The sequence below is a fragment of the Hyaena hyaena genome, unplaced genomic scaffold, assembly GCF_003009895.1.
Source record: "Hyaena hyaena isolate Hyena2069 unplaced genomic scaffold, ASM300989v1 scaffold_292, whole genome shotgun sequence".
Taxonomy (NCBI): Eukaryota; Metazoa; Chordata; class Mammalia; order Carnivora; family Hyaenidae; genus Hyaena; species Hyaena hyaena.
The window spans coordinates 1075656-1093924 of record NW_024080924.1 but is presented as its reverse complement, the minus strand read 5'-3'; the positions used below and the strand labels follow the sequence as shown (position 1 = coordinate 1093924).

General features: G+C 40.9%; 1 protein-coding gene across 2 annotated transcripts in view; it reads right to left on the bottom strand.

Moving 5' to 3' along the window:
* The window catches only part of FMN1 (formin 1), a 394055-nt gene that overhangs the window by 118286 nt on the left and 257500 nt on the right, over positions 1-18269 (bottom strand). For both annotated transcript variants that reach the window (XM_039247265.1, XM_039247266.1), the window contains 3 exons: positions 16949-17095; positions 15744-15803; positions 9981-10101 (listed from right to left, as the gene is read on the bottom strand). In XM_039247265.1, the coding sequence (XP_039103196.1) occupies positions 9981-10101; positions 15744-15803; positions 16949-17095 (328 nt within the window). The remainder of the gene's footprint in view (positions 1-9980; positions 10102-15743; positions 15804-16948; positions 17096-18269) is intronic.

Sequence of the window (18269 nt, the reverse complement as noted above, 5' to 3'; positions counted from 1 at the left end):
CTGCGAACTGTATGGCTCCTGAATGAGTTTAAATAAAACCTCCCACATCTCTCTCAAATACTTCCTCAAACATCTGTTCCTCTGACCCTTCCAGTATCCCAGTGTTGGGGAGCGTAGGATGATCAGCTGCAGTTTTTCAGCCGAGGCCCACAGAGGTTAAGTGATTTGTCAGAGCTGCATGGCTTATCACATGGTTGGTAAGAGGCAGAACTAAATTTTTTAAACTGCATCTCCTAAACCCCCAGCTGGGACTGCTTTCCACATGCCAGCTTCTGCCACCGAGACTTAACGCTCGCTTACAGATGCGTTGGGTGGTGGTTATGGCCGTGTTGGTATATTTATCAAAGTGGTGCCTGCACAGTTAAAAGAATACTTGTATCCTACTCCAGGAAAAGCAGTTCCCCATTTCCATCCCACAAACTTCACCTGGTTCTCCCCCCCCCCCCGCCCCCCGCCCCGGCCCCAGGCAGCCACTTGTGCCAATCTGACCTGATGATTTCAGCACTTAATTGCAGGCCTCCAACAAGCTTCTAACTGCACTCTTGCATCCTTCTCCTGATGCAGGATAAAAGATGTAGTTCTCTTTCCTCCCCCGATACCTACCACACATGACCCCCCTGGCAGGGTAGCACAACTATGGTGTGGCTGGACTGGCATCCGGTGTTAACATTAACATGACTTTGCAAACACAGCTCCCTGTCTCAGTTGATACACAAATTCTGATTAATTCTCTTTTCCTAGACCTCCTCCTCTGCTCAAACTCCCGAACCCTGTTTTTTTCATGATATTTTTATCATGATATTTTTTTTCTAATTTGCTCTGGTTTCTATGTTCTTAACGTGAAATGAACTCCAAACTTGTTGCAAGTTGTGTAATTCTGGTCAAAACATTCGGGACACATCAGATACATTCATTACAGATCTTTGAGGATCTTCTTTAGGATTCTTTTGACCCAATCTAATCTGGAACGTCTACTCTCTGTGCCCGGCTGCCATCCTGGGCCATCCACCCTGGAGTATCTCTTTGCCTCCCTTCTCCATTGCATTTTTAATTTCCTGTCACCCTTGTCTTCCTATTTAGTAATAAAGCACGTTCTCTAGAAGCATTCTGAGGATGGCTGGGTGGGAGGTAAGTTTTTTTTGATAACTTACATGTTTGAAAATACTTTCATTTGCCTTCATATTTGACTGATGATTTGGTGGATATAAAACTCTGGATGGAGATAATGTTCCTTCAGAATTCTGATCCATTTCTAGCTCCTAGTGCTGCTGTTGAAAAACCTAAAGCCATTCTGCTTCCTGATTCTGGATAATTTGGTTCCACATCTCATCCCTCCAACTCCCGCCCCTTCCAGAAGTGTCTAAGTTTGTCCTGAGTATTCTGAAATGTTCTAACAATGGTATGGGTCTGCTTTATTCCATTCTGCTGGAATCCCATTGGGCCTCTTAAAACTGAAACTTGTATCCACTTTGGGAAAGTCTTGAATGATTTCAGTGATTTATTTATGTATGACTACACAGGAATGTTTATGTATTTAAACATACACATTTACATACAAATTTGTGTCCAGTCATGGGGCAGTAAAAATCTGATTGCTTCTCACCTTTCTCCACTCCTGGATTGGAATTCCACTTTTTGATTTGGTGGATTCATTCACCACTTTCCATCTACTTCTGAGCTTCAGAAATTTTGCAGTTACGGTTTTTTCTACCATTCTGTGCTCTTGACTTGACACTTTCAAAGAAGTTTACTATTTTTAACATAATTTTTAAGAGGAGCTGAAATCCTACATGAGTACTCAAGCCAGATGAGTGTTCGATTGGCCATCTTTTCTCAGAAGTCCTCCAAGAGTCTTCCAGAGGCTGTTTTCTCCCTTTCCCAGAGCCATGCTTATGGACCATGCTCAACTGAGTAATTAAAGAAAACATTCATTCTCATGGTGAGATCTAGTTTTTTTTTTCTTTTCTTTCTCTCTTAAAGAACACTTACACTCTTGTGGGGAGAAAGCTACTTGATAGACATTTCTCCTGCAAAGTCAGGGCTGGTCCAGAGCACAGAAGCAACAATCTGCTTCGCCACGTAACTTGACAAGTCCTGGAAGCTTCCCCTAATTTCTCATCTATGCCAGAACCACATTACATGTAATTTCCACAAAAAAAAGAGATAATGAAGGAGTCAACACCGTGCAGGTCACCTTGGGTGGCCCTGTAGTCCTCTGCTATTCATCTGGTTACCCATCTTAGACCGGTGTGCTTACATTCTGGGTCATAAAGGAATAAAACATAGGGCAGGCAATTTTCAGAGACAGAGACAGAGACAGAGTAAGTATATCAGAGAAACCAAAAGAAATGGACAGGGAGGGGGCGCCTGGGTGGCTTAGTAGGTTAAGCGTCCGACTCTCGCTTGGGTCATGATCTCGCGGTTCGTGGGTTCGAGCCCCACGTCGGGCTCTGTGCTGACTGCCAGCTCAGAGCCTGGAGCCTGTTTCAGTTTGTGACTCCCTCTCTCTCTGACCCTCCCCTGCTCACGCTGTCTCTCTCTCTCTCTCTCTCCCCTAGAAATAAATAAAACATTAAAAAAAAAAAAAGAAATGGACAGGGAGGAAGCAGGAGGATAGAGATTACAACAGGTTGATCAGTTGAGTAGTTATGAACAGAGAACCAAAAAGGCCTAAAGTCAATCCAGTTATTACCTGTAATCCCTTTAGCAGATGAACTAGAGAAATAAGTGAGCTTATTCGTCAAGCCTTCTCATTCTAGATCATATTGTTAGTGCCTGTGGAGAGGGCCAACAAACAGTGGAAGAATGAAGCATGGTGCAGTGCAGAGTAGAAGCTCTGTAATCAGAAGAACCTGCTTCTGGTCTGAGCTTCATCCTTAGCAGCAAAGTTGCTTCAACTTCCTTACTGTTAGAATGCAGGTAGTCCTCAGTTTGAAGGTGTTCTAAGAAACAGAAATGCTGGAAGCAAATTTGCAGGTGTTTGGTAGTCGTGCATTAAACGGCCACTGTCATCGTTAGTGATGGTGGAGATGGACATGCACCGCACCCCAGAACATATTCACTGCGCCTGTGTCCACTGCCCATCCTGGAAGGGAGAATGTTATCACTGACATTGCTTAGAATTGCCAGTGTGTGGTGGTAATAAAAAAGGGAACCGCTCTTGGTTGGTTTTCTTATTGCTTTTAAACCCTCTATAGATATGCCAGATAAAGACAGGACAGCAAGATAAATTTAAATTTGAGATAAAAGAGGAATAGGTTTTTTTTTTTTTTTAGTATAAGTGTATCCTGTGCAGTATTTGAGACACACTCCTGCTAAAGGCAAAAGGCCTGTTTATCTGAAATTCAGATTTAACTGGGCCTCCTGCATTTTATTTAATAAATCTAGCAACTCTAAGGATACCCCCATATTGCATGTACTGGGGGAAGAACTGTAGCCATTCCAGTCTCCTATCCCCCTGACTGTGTGTCTTTGCAAATTCAAAAGAACAGTCGCCACACAGACCTTCTTTAAATTATCTTCTTTGCTTCCTGAGATAAACTCAGTAAGCAATCCCTTTTCCTAAATTCCGTTTTGGGGTCAGTAGCACTGACTGAGTTGATGTGCCAAGAGCCATACTTTTGTCCAAGTGGTGGACAGATACAGAGATTCCTGACTGAGGAGAAACCAACATGCTTGTAAGAAAGACGGAGTCAGAGAGGACGGTGGTGACTCGAACTTGCACTAGAGAACTGGACAGTGGAGTCATAAAAGATTTGCCACTGCCCCCAATAATGCAAACTTTATTATCCACTAGTAGATTTGCAATGACAGTTATCAGCATTTCTCCTTATTTTTCACGGCCAAATCTTGATTAACGACAGTATTAAGGAGAGGAAAGGACATATCCTACAACCCAAGATCAAAACATAAAAAAAATAAAAGTGGTCATGGGCAAGATGAAGTACAAGTTCTGCTGACTGGCCCTCCTGCCTTCCCTCCATCACTGGGGATGCCGATTCTACTGTAGGCAGCTTCGCCCTTCCCGATGCCAACTGTGCTCAGGGCCTCAAATCCCGCCTCCCACATTTCACCCTCCAGGACCTCACAGATATCAGTTCATCAGTGTATTTGCCCAAACACTTAATTTGCTTATTACGTTAAATGAGCTAAACAGCAAAGGAGAGGACTGTTTCCATCATGCAGGAGAAACAACAGGTGGTTCATGTCTTTAAATAGGAAAGGTTTTCCAGCATGTAAATAGGAGGGCTGACCTACTGATTGTTAAAAATCATATGTTAACTTTTTAAAAAACTATGGCTAGTCCTTAACCTCACTAATCTATCTTCCTATAACTCAGAGTTGATTGTAACTTTTTTTTTGAATCTAGTTTTAATTGTAAAAATTTCATATACGTACCCAAATAGCTAGACTATTGCCTCTACATCAGTCTCTGCCCAGGGCCATGAGAAACTACCAGGTAAAAAGGTTCTCATTTCTTGCTTTTATGTGTGGTTTTAGCTGAGTATATTGGCATTGGCTGTATGCCTCTAACTAACAGGAGTATTAATTTGGAGTGGGCCTTTACCAGGGATTTGAGGCTAAAGGAAGGAATGAATTCAGTCTGCCTTCTTTATCTGGAAGACATACTGACAATAGTTTGGAAAATCTGCGACCACCACCACCACCCTACAACAAAAAGCCCCTCTCGTTCCTGAACTGTTACTTTCATGTATGTATGAATTAACATTCTCCCGTCCTCACTATGTGGAAGCAGAATGTTCACGTCCTAGTGTTGTACAACACAGAGGTTCTTCAGGATGACCCTGGGCTAATTTGATCACTCCATTAGAATGAGGACATCAGGACTGAACATGCTTAAAGATGTGATGGGTGTACTTTAATGCAAAGTTCATTTGGAAATATTACTACCATTCAAACTTAGAATGAAGATTTTTTTTATAACAGTTCTTGACCGCCTGGACTATGCATCTCACATAGCATCTCATTTAGAGAAAGCTTAAAAAGGTTAGCATGTTGGTATAAATACTTGTAGGATAAACATGTCTAGAGTGATAACAGATATCAAAAAGTCAACAGAGACTCTTGCTTTTGTTAAACTGTCGTATTCCCAAATATTTCTAACTGGTACAAAAGAAAGGACATGTTCAAGTACATATTCTCAAATATTTAGAGAAAAGGACATCATGAGAATTATCTTAACAACACACACACTTGCATCTCAGCCAAGATTTTCAAATAAGTTGGAATATCTTTCACTGAGGGCTATCAATTACATTTTCCCAAATTCATATATGGAATAATAGAGCTAATAATGCATCACTTTCAAGGCAAAATTTAGTACATAGCTGAATAAATAGCTTACCTTTAGTGACAGGGGATACTGAGTAACTATTGTTGGCAGATAACAGTGAATTAATTTTGTTCTTAAATTTTTCAGACCATGCTGACTTCTCAACATCTATCTGAAGAGCTCTCTTCTCATTTTCCAACAACAAAAAACATTAATTCAGCTTTCCTACTTTCATAGCCACGGTGAACTTTTAATAATAAAGTACTACCATCGGATCAGATCAGATCAATACGGATTTAGGGTTTTGCCAATTTTTAAAGAATGTTTGCTTGATTTTGAGAGAGAGAAAAAGAGAAAGCGTGAGCAGGGGAGGGGCAGAGAGAGGGGGAGACAGAGAATCTGAAGTGGGCTCTATGCTGAAAGCATAGATGCAGGGCTCAAATTCAAGAACCATGAGATCATGACCTGAGCCAAAGTTGGTCACTCAATCAACTTGAACCACTCAGGTGCCCTTGTAGACTCTTTCTCACAAAACACCAATTCACATTTCATGCAATACTGGTGAACATCACTACTTGGGAAATCATACATCTTATGGCCTCAGCAATGGTGTGTGTGTGTGAGTGTATGCGTATCACTCATATTAACTGCCACAATTAGAAAGGATACACTGCACAGTGCATTTGCTCCTATTGTTACTATAATAAATTATCACACACTTAACTGATTAAAACAACAAATGTACTAAATATATTACCTCATAGCTCTCTGTGTTAGAAGTCTAACATGGGTCTACTGGGCTGAAATCAAGGTGTGCTGACAGGGCTGCATTCCCTCCTGGGGGCTCTAGGGAGGATCTGCTCCTTGCTTTTTCCAATGTTAGAGGCTTCCCACATTCCGTGGTTCACTGCCCACTTCTTCCATCTTCAAAGCCCATAACACTGAATCTCCCTGGTCATTCAGCTATACTAGATCCCGCTGGCCACAGACAAGGAAAATTCTCCTTTTTTAAAGATTCATTTTAAAGATCCATGTGATTAGATTAGGCCCACTTGGCTAGTCCAAGATAATCTCCCCATCTTAACATCGGCAAAGTTCCCTTTTGCCATGTAAGGTAACATATTTCAGGGATTAGGGTTTGGACATTTTTGGGAACCATTATCCTGCCTACCACATATGGGTTGGTAAAAATACCTTGAGAGTTCCAACCAGTAAACAAGGTCAAAGAATAAGAAAGAGAGCAACTATTCCTAGCATTTGTTTTTTCCTAATTGTTACTTATCTCAGTATATGGGAAGCTAAAATTATTGTCTGATTAAGGGACACAGAGCAGTAAACCAAATATGGAACATGTTCCCAAGCACCAAGAATTGGGTTCTGTGACCACTAAGGTAGAGAAGTGAGCACAAGTGCTCAGAATTTGATTCTCCACAAACACAACCAGCAGGCCTCTCGGCAATGTGGGCCTGATTCCACAAGGTGTGTGTTTTCCAGGAAAAGGTATATACCCCTGCTCAGCTTTACTGAAGTTTTCCTTACTAACAGACCATGCATTCATTACCTCCTCTGACGTAGGCACTATGATTTTCCCATTTCGCAGGTAAGAAAAGGAATCCTCTTTCTGGTTTTGTTACCTGACAAGGTCCTCCTTCCACCAAACCAGTAAAAGTACATCATCTGATTCCAAAGCCCGAGTTCTTAATCTTGCACAATAATTTTGTCTGTTCACTTGTGTGTGTGTGTGTGTGTGTCTACACTTTTCATGACCCCTGTTTCCTACATGTCTTCACCATCCCCAAGTAAATTCTTTCCTGTCTCTCTCTGATCTGAGGGTCTACACATGGGGTGCTAAGAGTGTGTGTGTGTGCACGCACTCACTTATGTGTACATGTTCAGTGACTGTCTGTCGCTGGTAACTTCATGAGGCTTTCTGCCTTTACTATGTATCTTACTGTTTTGATCCAGGTTCAACTATGGAGACTTGTGGGTCGCAGGCAGGATATACGACAAGTACATGCCTTAGAGTCATATCTAGCTTCAAACTGTGGCTAGGTCACCACCTGTCACTTGGCAAGTTATGTAAGCCTCATGAAGCGCAGTTTCTTCCTCTTGGGAGAGACTGATGATAGTATCTGTTTCATAGGGTCCTTGTAAAGATTAAAAGACATGATTATGTTAAACATCTGATAGATAATAATCACACAGGAAACTGTGGCTGATACTGGCTCTGTTTATCTACGTAAAAGTGCTATTCAAAGCTCTCGTTTCTACAAAAGATGCTTATTGGCAATGTCTATTTGTATCAGTGCCATTTGCACAACCAACAACTATAGTTGGATTCCCACCCTATTGCTAAGGTGTGGTTCAAACCAGTTTTCTTCTATAGGGCTATGCCTGCCTGGAGAAATGGGGCCTGAGATGTCTTGAAATTTGCTAATCACATCTGGTTTAGCTTTAGACATTTTCTGGGGTTTTGCCAGCAGCCATGACATTTTAATGGCTACAATAAACCTCAAAGCCTCATCAAATCTTTGCTGTATGTGTGAAAATTATGTCCTCTTCAATTAAACATTCAATCTAGGCTCACACCAAGGCCTTATGGAAAAGGAGGTGGAACCTGAATGGGAAGGTAGATGAAACAGACCGCCACGACTCTGGCCATCTTGCCAGATGGCATTTAGGAGAAAAAGAAATTCATTAGAGAAGCAATGGTCTGTATTTTCTTTAAATATTTACTAGGTGCCTTTCATGTGTTACAAACACTGGCATCTCTAAAGATTAGCAGGGCATTTTTGTTTAAATATCCAGTTGGGCGGGGAGTCCCACTTTTCCCTTTTGCTTTGTGGTGCTTCACATCTCTAAGTGAGTGAAGGCTAATACAAAGGAGAAAAACCACTGAGGCGATGCTCAGTTTCCCTTCACAGGGCGGGTCCTCCAGCTCCAGAAGTTCTTGTAACTCCTTAAAACTAACTGAGGAAAAGTGTCAGCTGAGCACTGAGGGATGTGGAATGGCGCCTGGAATCACCCTGGAGAGAATAAGGTGCGCTAAGGGTGGTGGGCAGGGCCTCTGTGGGCACACCTGCCTCTCCACGGTCTTCTCAATTCACTATTCTCCTCCCTTTGTTATCATCACCAAATACTTGTAAATGTCAAAGGGGGGTGCCTGAAAGAGGCAGCAGGAGAGGAGGAAAGGTCACACCCACACCAGGTTTCTGCTTGCAAAACTGCATGAGAGGGCAAAGGGCCAGGAGACCAGAGGGGAGGCGTACTCAGGGATGGCTGTGGAGTGAACGGCATGGCTCTTCCTGGCCTCGCTAGGCTCGCACCCATCCCGGGGACTGTCCCGGGCCCTAATCCTGCCATTGGAGAACGACAGAAAAACTGCCACAGGATGGAGTCAAGCCCCTCATTTCAGATAAGGATAAAACTGTCAGGTTGTTTTTCTTTTCTTTTCTTTCTTTCTTTTTTTTTTTAATGAGAGGGAAAAGAGTAACTGCAAGTTCATATATCGCATTCCTAAATGAAGCATCCATTTGGTTACATTCACTCTCTTAACCACATCAACAGGAGGGGGAAAAATCCACATGTTCCTTTAAAAATAATTTACAAGGTAGAAATATTCATTTGTAACCGCTCTCCTTATTTAAGCAAGTTTTATGCCCAAAATAAAGCTAAATGGCTGTCCCCGCCACCAGGGATCTGTCCCACTTCACTTCCATTTCCAGGCTGCTCTCCGTCTAAGACTTGGGTTTCTGAGCGCTCTTTCACAATAAACATTTTTTAAATGTTTATTTTATGTCTTAGTGTAAAAATATTCCTGGTTCAAGCTCTTCGTTTCCTCAAGCTCTCCTTTTGGCACTCTGAGCTCCATTTCCACATTAACACGCTCCCTAAATCCTCTGTGGAGCTCTTCAATTGGAGTGAGACAAGCTCCAACGCAAGTATTTATATTCTTGGACAAGGAGATGTCTCCACAGTGAAAACACAAGACTCTCGCAGTGCCAAAGGAAAATTCCTGCTCAAGAGCGACATATTTTCACCTTTGAAAAAAAACCCAAGAGGGGCTTTCAGCATTTCATTGTGAATAATTAAAAATGTAAATTAAACTAAAATACAATGTTGACTACGGGTCTTGACATCTTTATTAGACTCCTCTACGTGAGCCCGATCTGCAGGGGCGTATGCGTGCGTGCACGTGTGACATGTTTCAGGTGGCACAGTGAACTAGCTTACAAACTGCATGAGTTCTAATCAGATAGACTTGATAAGAGCCCAGTAACTCTGCCTCTCACTGGCTGTGTGAATGTAACTTCCATAAACTTCATTTTTCTCATCTGTAAAATGGAGTTGGTATACAGTTCCTGTTTATTAGGGTTGCTGTAATAATTACATGACACAGTAAGCATTCAGTAAATGGCTGCTATTGTTTAAAATGACCATCTGTAATATGTTGGAAAATGTAGATGTTAAAGATGTAGGTGTAAAAAGCACTAATTCACACTAATCAAAGAAAGGGATATGCAAACACAGTGCCTCCAAACAGAAGCCAAGCGATGGAGACCGTCACGATGAATTTAACTCCGCGCCACTTCCGTTCATGAACCAGACATAAATCATCCTCCTCAATCATTAAAAAAAAAAAAAAAAAGCTTAGCTATTATCATAATAACAGAACAGTTCCTGTTACCTTCTAGTTGCCTCTTCAGTTTTCTCAAATCTTTTATGAGGTCTTCAAACTTGACTTGGGAAGCCAGAAAGAAATCTTGTGGTTCAGGCAGAGGGAAAATACTCTTTTCTGTTCCTGCTTCCTAAAAGACAGGGTTAACAAAGTACATTATACTTCTCCAGTTGTCACTATCAATTGAAATTCCAAAGCATCTTTTATTGAATGTGCAAATAATAACCTGAGAAAGCCTCCTCGGCCATTCCTAAATTTGGCCCTGGTTACTCTGAAACGCTTTCGTGCCTTCCACAGTGCCGCTGAGGTTGGCTGTGGCTATGGCATGGGCTGGGTTCGTTTTGCCTCATGAATCAAAGAGAAAATTGCCAGGTATGCCCTAGTCTTGGACACCCTACTCTCATGGAAAAAGGCACAGGAGGAACACATGAAAGTACTTAAATTTAAAGTCCCTGTTTGAGTTTCACATGGTAGCAATTAGATAACTCATCTTTGGGGTATGCCAACTGGTGTGCATTGGAAGGTGCTGAACAAGAAGGCACTGCAATGGAAGAAACACTCATTCTCCCTTCTGCTGCGACCTACCTTCCGTGGCAGCTTCAAGCTCCAGAGGGAGGGAGGGAGGGAGTGTGAGTGTGTGTGTGTGTGTGTGTGTGATCAAGTTCTTCACATATTTGTAAAAGACTTCCCAACTGTTCTTTGGCTTATCTTAGTAGATACTAGCTGAGGGCCTGGTTTGCCATAGTTTTTGACAAGCTCCCCAACTATACGTCATAGAGGATCTAAGCTCAGAAATAACTTGAGAGACACAAGCTTCAGGCATATTGAAAGACAAGCTGAGCCTCAAATATCTTTTCCAGTCTAGCCTGCTTTCTCCTTGAGTTGTTTAACATGAGCTCTGCATCTTGCATATCTCAGCCAGTCTTCAGTTATTCCTCTCTCCACACAGGCTATTTTGCCAGCTTTCCTTCACATTCCATCTTTCCTACTGCCATTAGGATTAATTCCAAACTCTGAAACTGCTTTATAAGGTACTTTATGATCTGGCCTCTGTCTACACCCTCAGTCTTCTTCCACCTTCCCCCTATCTCTAACTCCCTCCCTTAAATGTTCATAAAATAGCAGAACAGGCCACAATCTCTTTTCTCTGGGCTTTTGTCTATGAAACTGTCCTTTTCTAACTCTTCTGTAGAAACTCTTCTTCACACCTCCTTGTGTTCCTATCATTCTTCAAGTCTCAAAACAGGTATCACTTCCTCAGAGATTCCCCCTAAGCCTCAGCGCCTGGTGTTTACAAGGGCCCCTGGTATTTACTGTTATCATAGCACTTAAGGTTAATTTCAAAAATGCCGTGTTAACTTAGAGACTTCCCCCACTAGACCGTAAGCAGTGTGCGGGGAGGAACGATATACAGCAATCAGTAGAGCATTTAACGTGTGGAGTACCAAACTTTGTTCAGCACCATTATACAGAACCTATAAAAACGCTGTTCTGAAAGGTGTGTACCTTTAGCAGGAGCCATTTCACTTACTGTCATATTTTCTTATGGTTTCAGGAATTCCCTTCCTTTAAGACCTTTAGCTTCACTTGAGGTGCTAAGAAAAGGTGGTTTTCCTTATTTTACATGCTGCATGATCAGTGTACTTCCTCCCCCCCCCCCGCCCCCCATCGCTCTATACTCATTTTACTACTTTCAAAACAATGAGGTGGTACTTGTCTGAGTGACAGGATGGAAAACCACCTAGATGCTTGCCACAATCCCCATGGCAATCTACATTGGAAGAACTCATGCATGTTACCTCTTCCTATTTTCCAAAACTTTTTATCAGATTCAGTGCTGGCTTTGATTTTTCTTTTTTTAAGCTATGAAAAGAGAAAAGTGCTGCTAAGCAAATCAGCCTGGTAGCAGCTCTTGAAAAAGCTGTTCAAAAGCCATGGCTCTAGATGGATTTCTGCAAGCTTCACAGACATCGACTTGGACCCCAAACCAGCATGCGAAGGAGGCTTGGAGCAGGAGTCACCTTTCTTCAGCTAATTGCTCATCAGGACTAACCACAAAAATCATCACTTATGCTCTTACAGGGAGGAGATACTTTAATAAATCACAGAATTCTATACTCTTGCTGAGAGAAATGAATTTCTGCACAGTGGAACCCAGGAGAGCAACACATAAATGTTGACTTCTGATTTTTCCCATACTGGGCCATCCCATGTTTGAAACTATTCTTACTGGAAGATTTTCCTCTGTGAAGTCTATTCCACTGGGTCTAGCTCTCTTCGAGGGTTACATTTCATTGGCAAATTTCAGCCTTCCTACACAGTGCATCTGACTCGGTTGTGACAGACACTGCAAGATAAATCTGCTTATGCTAACCTTAGATCAGAAATATTACCTCTCAAGATTCTTCAGGATCATTCTTCTGTCCTACTGGTACCTGCTGTCAGAACTTTGGGTATGTACCAACTGACTGAAGCTTCAACATGTCTGCCCTGCTCTATCAGAATAAAGCTCTTAACCTCTTTGCACCTAGTTATTTAAAAATGTCACTTACTGCATTCTTGCGGATATTTACAGTAGATTCAACCTAGTTAAGTATTTGTCAGACACCTAAATTACAGACAACAAAAAACAGACACCAATGAGTTTTGGACCTCAAGGAGCAATGCCAGGCTAACAAGTAATCGCTCAATGATATCTACATGCAAAGCAGAATGAGATGTATCATGACAGAAGTTCAAACCAAGTGTTCCCAGGCTTCAAAGGACTAAAAGGTAAGGAAGTGAAAAAAGATTTCATGGAAGAAGGGCCATGTAAGTTGTACTATTTTTTATTTTACCTTTTTTCCCTTTTACAAAAGTGACCCATGTTCACTATGTCTAATTGAAAGACAGAAGAGGGGCTGTCTTCCTCAGGTGGAGAGCCACCTGGTTCGTTCAATTGGTTAAGCTTCTGACTTTGGCTCAGGTCATGATCTCATAGCTTGTGAGTTGGAACCTCGTGTTGGGCTCTGTGCTGACACTCAGAGCCTGGAGGCTGTTTCAGATTCTGTGTCTCCCTCTCTTCTCTGGCCCTCTCCCACTCATGCTCTGCCTTTCTCTCTCTCTCTTTCAAAAATAAACATTAAAAAAATTTTTTTGAAAGACAGAAGAAAGTTAAAATCTCTTACAATCCTACCACTCAGATATAGTCAAAACATTTTTTTTTATATCTGGTAACCTAGGTTTTTCTGTGTGTTTATGTATATTTATATTTATAAATTTGAAATTACACTATATATTGTTTTAAGCTCATGTTTATAATATAAAAGCAGATCAAGAGTATTTTCTAACGCCACCAGATTTTCTCCTAAATACTTTCCATGGCACTGTATCATCCCATCTTATAACTCCAGATATTGATGTGACCCTAGTGTCTACCTTTGGACACCTAGCAAAAATTTTGCTATGTTTGGCTATTACAAGTTACTGTAAGTATAATAGTGATACACTATACACTAGTGATAAAGATATACACTAGTGATGTCTTTATTTACTTCCTTAGGATAAAAATTCCTAGAAATATTGTAAGTATTTCTAGGGCTTCTGATACAGAAAGGTCAAAGTATTGCTAACCCATACTGTACATCTGCATGAATGAGGTAAAGTTGTCCCCCATAAGTAGGTATGGCTCCATGGGGAAACAGCTTGGCAAGCACATGCCATCTTTGTGTGAATTTTTTTTAAAGGTGCCCTTTATAGGACACAGTTTTTTGAGTCAAGGGCAGCCCAGATATGGGTCCCATTAGATGTAGAGATCTTAAAGAGAAGAGAAGTCCATCAGCCATTTGTGATAGTCCTGAGACAGTTTTGATCAATTTGTATTGCTAGGTCTATATATTTAGGTGGCAATTCATATCCTCTGTTTGATTATGGCTTTTTTTTTTTTTTTGGTAAATTACCTGCAGTCTCTTGTACCATTTTCTTTTTTCTTTTTTTTAATGAGAGGGGGCCAGTTGTCCTTTCCATGTCATTTCTGAAAAGCTCATTATCTACTAGGTTGCAGATATATATGTCGTTACCGGCAGGTTTTTCCCAAAAGGTCTTTTAATTTATTATTTCAAGAGAGTATTAATAAGACAAAAGCAAAAGCAAAGTTTTATAAAGAGGCTGGTGACAAGGATACGTCCAGTTAGGGAGAACACTGGATGTAAAAACATATCAGCGAGAAAACATAGGGTGTGTTTGGAAAACATGGGTCTTGAGCCACAGAGTTTGTGTAGGGGAAAAGTGTAAAAAAAAAAAAAAAAAAAAAAAAAAAAGTGTGGGAGTGTGGTTGTAAAAGACTGGAATTAAATTGAGTAGAGTGTTAATTCACTTGAAAATGGGGAGCCATTTCTGTTTTTGNAAGCAAAGTTTTATAAAGAGGCTGGTGACAAGGATACGTCCAGTTAGGGAGAACACTGGATGTAAAAACATATCAGCGAGAAAACATAGGGTGTGTATATGCCATTCAAGTTGTATCTTGCAGAGTTTGTTTAAAAAAAAAAAAAAAAAAAAAAAAAAGTGTGGTAGTGTGGTTGTAAAAGACTGGAATTAAATTGAGTAGAGTGTTAATTCACTTGAAAATGGGGAGCCATTTCTGTTTTTGAGTAACAAAGTAATCCAGTAGGACCAGGACTATAAAAATGATTGGGCCTTGGGTGTGGGATGCACCAGAGTGGGAGCAACCAGGTGTGGAGAGACCCGCTGGGAAGCAACCAGAAGAGTCCAGGGGAGTTACCTTAAAGCCTGGATGAGCGGGACTGAGGGATGAAAAACAGGAAGGAAACATGAGAAACAATTTAGTCGAAGGAGAGAGAGGGACCAAAGAGGGGGGTGAGCTCCATGCCTGAATGACCAAAATGATAATCTCCTCAACAGAAACAGGAGAAGTTTGAGGCGGCGGGGTGGGAGATGATTCATTTCAGAGACACTGAGGACGGACAGATGAGGAGGGGGGGAGGGAAGCCTGCAGACTTTACCAGCGCCTAGCTTGTCTTCTGGACAGAATCATAGGCCTTTTGAAAACAAGGCCCTGGAATCTTTACTTTCCTTCCCTTGGTGCCTAGAAAAAAACCCTGCTCGGGTGGACAGCTAAGCAGGAGTCCTGACAATGTTTTCCTAGATTTTTCCATTCATATTGATTGCTAGATTTCCCAACACCTTACAACAGTACCTCTTTCTTCTCAAAGTTAGGACTCCTTGTTCTCAATTTAATGAGAAGGAATTAAACATAGAAAAATGTGTTCAGGTGGATTCTCACTGAAATTTTTATTTCTAACTGCAAATGTAATCTAAGCAGAGAGGATGGATTTCAAATTCTACTTCTTCAACTTGTTCACTGATGACCATTACTGATAAAGTATTGGATAATGCTGCATCTTGATTTCCTACATTTTGGTCTACAGCCCAGAACTACTTTCAGATATAAGCAATTACTGAATGGATATAGATTTCACATAGACCCTCACGATCTGGTTAGAAGGCATCGGGGGTCTCTCTGAAACTGTGTTATATAGTGGATTAAGAGTCAGTAGATTGAGAGGCACTGAATAATGCTTCTCTTTACAAGAGTCAACTCAACTTTCTTGGCTTCAGCATTCCCATCTGTAAACCAAGGAGGCTGGATAGCTCTCAAATTCTATGTTGGACTTGAAATTCATCCACACATCCATCATCCAATTTTTGAATGCCAACAATGTGTAAGAGTTGAAACCCCATTAGTGTAGTTTTCCACATAATGCTATTTCTTACCTGATCATAGTAACGCAGGTAATATTTCACGACATAGTCCACCAGATTAATCCCATTATCCTAGGTTTAAAAGAGAAGCTTAAATGAAAATCATTCACATGAGACTAACATATTATAGAGTTGAGTACTGAAATCTTGGTTTGTGACCCTAATACTTTTAGTTTGCAATATGTGGTCTTGATTCTGTTTGCGACTGGCAAGATTTTCCTCTCTCTTCTTATGTTTTATCATTTTTTAAAAAATGACATCTATACATCTATGACACTCCACTATTCTTTGTGGGGGTAAAAAAATCAAACATAATTCATAGGACCTCGGAGGTAATGACTAAAACAAACAAACAAGCAAACAAACAAACAAACGTATACACTGTCGCCATTGTTATTTTCTGGCATAAAGCCAAGACAGGAGGGGGTGGGGGAGTGTCAAAGGGAACCAGGGACTAGAACAGAAAACCATCCCTCCCTTCCCACCTTTCAAAAAATGTGTGTTCTTAATGGCGTGAAAAACAATCAGGACAGCTTAAAAGGAGCGCCATGCCACTTTATGACCCTGGGAGGCCAGGGGCAAGCAGGCCCTCCCACAAGGCAGCCTTTGTGTCTTGTTCACATGGGTCTAATTCTAATTTGCCTGTGTGTTTCCCCTCCCTTCACTCCCCCTGCTCCCCATGGGACGTCTAGATATGGGCTGGTTGTTTCTAAAGAGAAAGCTCTGCAGGGGTGTGGAGCCAAATGATAATCAGGCTCAGAGAGTTTGACAGTAGACCCCCGGCCCAATTGTTGTGGGCCAAAGAATAATTCAAATGCTCAGCTCAATTGATGATTCAACATCGCTCCCTACTCAGGAATGAGTAAATTACCAGAAGTCAACACTAAATTCAAATAGACTCAAGTCTCGTGCTATGGCTGATACTACGTGCTGTTTTCTTCTCTCATCACAGTTCAACATCTAATTGCGTTCTTTTAGATCAAACCAATATTGGAGATTTTGTCATCTCCGTAAGAACAAACATGAAAAGCCCGTCTTTATCCAAAAGTCAATAGAAAGCAAAGGAAAAGTTTATTGTTAAAGGGAGAAAAGAAATGAATGGAGCAACCAATACACACACACACACACACACACACACACACACACACACACACATTAAATTAAAGGTATAGAAAGAATATAATTGTAAATCATAGAATCTTGTGAAAAATAAATACCCGACTTTTGACGTCCTTGAGTTTAGGCAGAATTTCTAAGCTATATCCATCTGCTTGTCCCCGAGTTCTATTTCCTCCATTCATATAATTTCCAAAAGCCAGAATGAGAGCTAAAATATCCTTCACACTCTTCATGTGCAGCAAGCCCTGTGACAGCAAACACCAATTATTACGAAGCTGTACTTCAAAGGTACCTATGTTCCTTCAACAGCAAATCTTTACTGAGTAGCCATCAGGCTGTTTGGTGGCATGTTGCTGACTGGACAGATGGCTGGCTAAAAGAAAAATTTCTATCCTTTCAATGAAGTGAAAGTCATCATTTTCTATCCTTTCAACGAATTACGAACTGCATGTCTTAATACTGAGGATTAAATATTAGTATTTATATCTCTGAGTCAGTTTTATTTTTTAAATAATTAAAAATATTTGTAAATGGAACAAAGAGACTTGTTAGAGTTACAGTTTATATCTGTTGACTTCTAAGTAGAAACCAGTCTGCTATCACTTGAGGATCTGTTTTTGGACAAAGTATCTGTGTATACAGTAGAGTTAAATGTCGGGTAGGATTAATAGCAAATCTATTCTTCTTTATCTCTGGGCGTAATCCTCAGAGGTGAACTACAATAATGTATTTCCAGGCCACAGGCTATGTTTAATAAGTATTTACTGATATGTCTATTAACTTACACAATTTCAAGCTGCTTAAGGATTCCTTCAGCTCCTTAGGTCATTTATTTTTCCTATTTTTTTTTCTTAAAATGTAAATTTTTCAAATTGATACTTTTTTCCCCTTCTCTAGAGTCTTAGTTGACTTTTTTTTCCCTTTATTTTAGGGTAAAGAAAGAAAGGTAAATGCAGCTTCAGGCCAACCTCTGTTCCTTCCTTTTAGGGTATTATTAGAGGGTACCTATCTATTATAGTTGGTCATATTAATACTTTCTTTATTGAAATGTTTTGTATTTTGAAAGGAAAAGAATCATGCCTTCAGGTAAGAACTAAATACTATGTATGTGTGGAGAGGATTATCATGTTCTTTTTTTTTTAATATATTTTTTTATTTATTTCTAGGAGAGAGAGAGAGACAGCGTGAGCAGGGGAGGGTCAGAGAGAGAGGGAGACACAGACCCTGAAACAGGCTCCAGGCTCTGAGCTGGCAGTCAGCACAGAGCCCGACGTGGGGCTCGAACCCACGAACCGCGAGATCATGACCTAAGTGAAAGTCGGATTCTTAACTGACTAAGCCACCCAGGCGCCCCAGGATTATCATGTTCTTAAGGACATGGGTCATTGTGAGAAAAAAAAATATTAGAATTTACAAAGA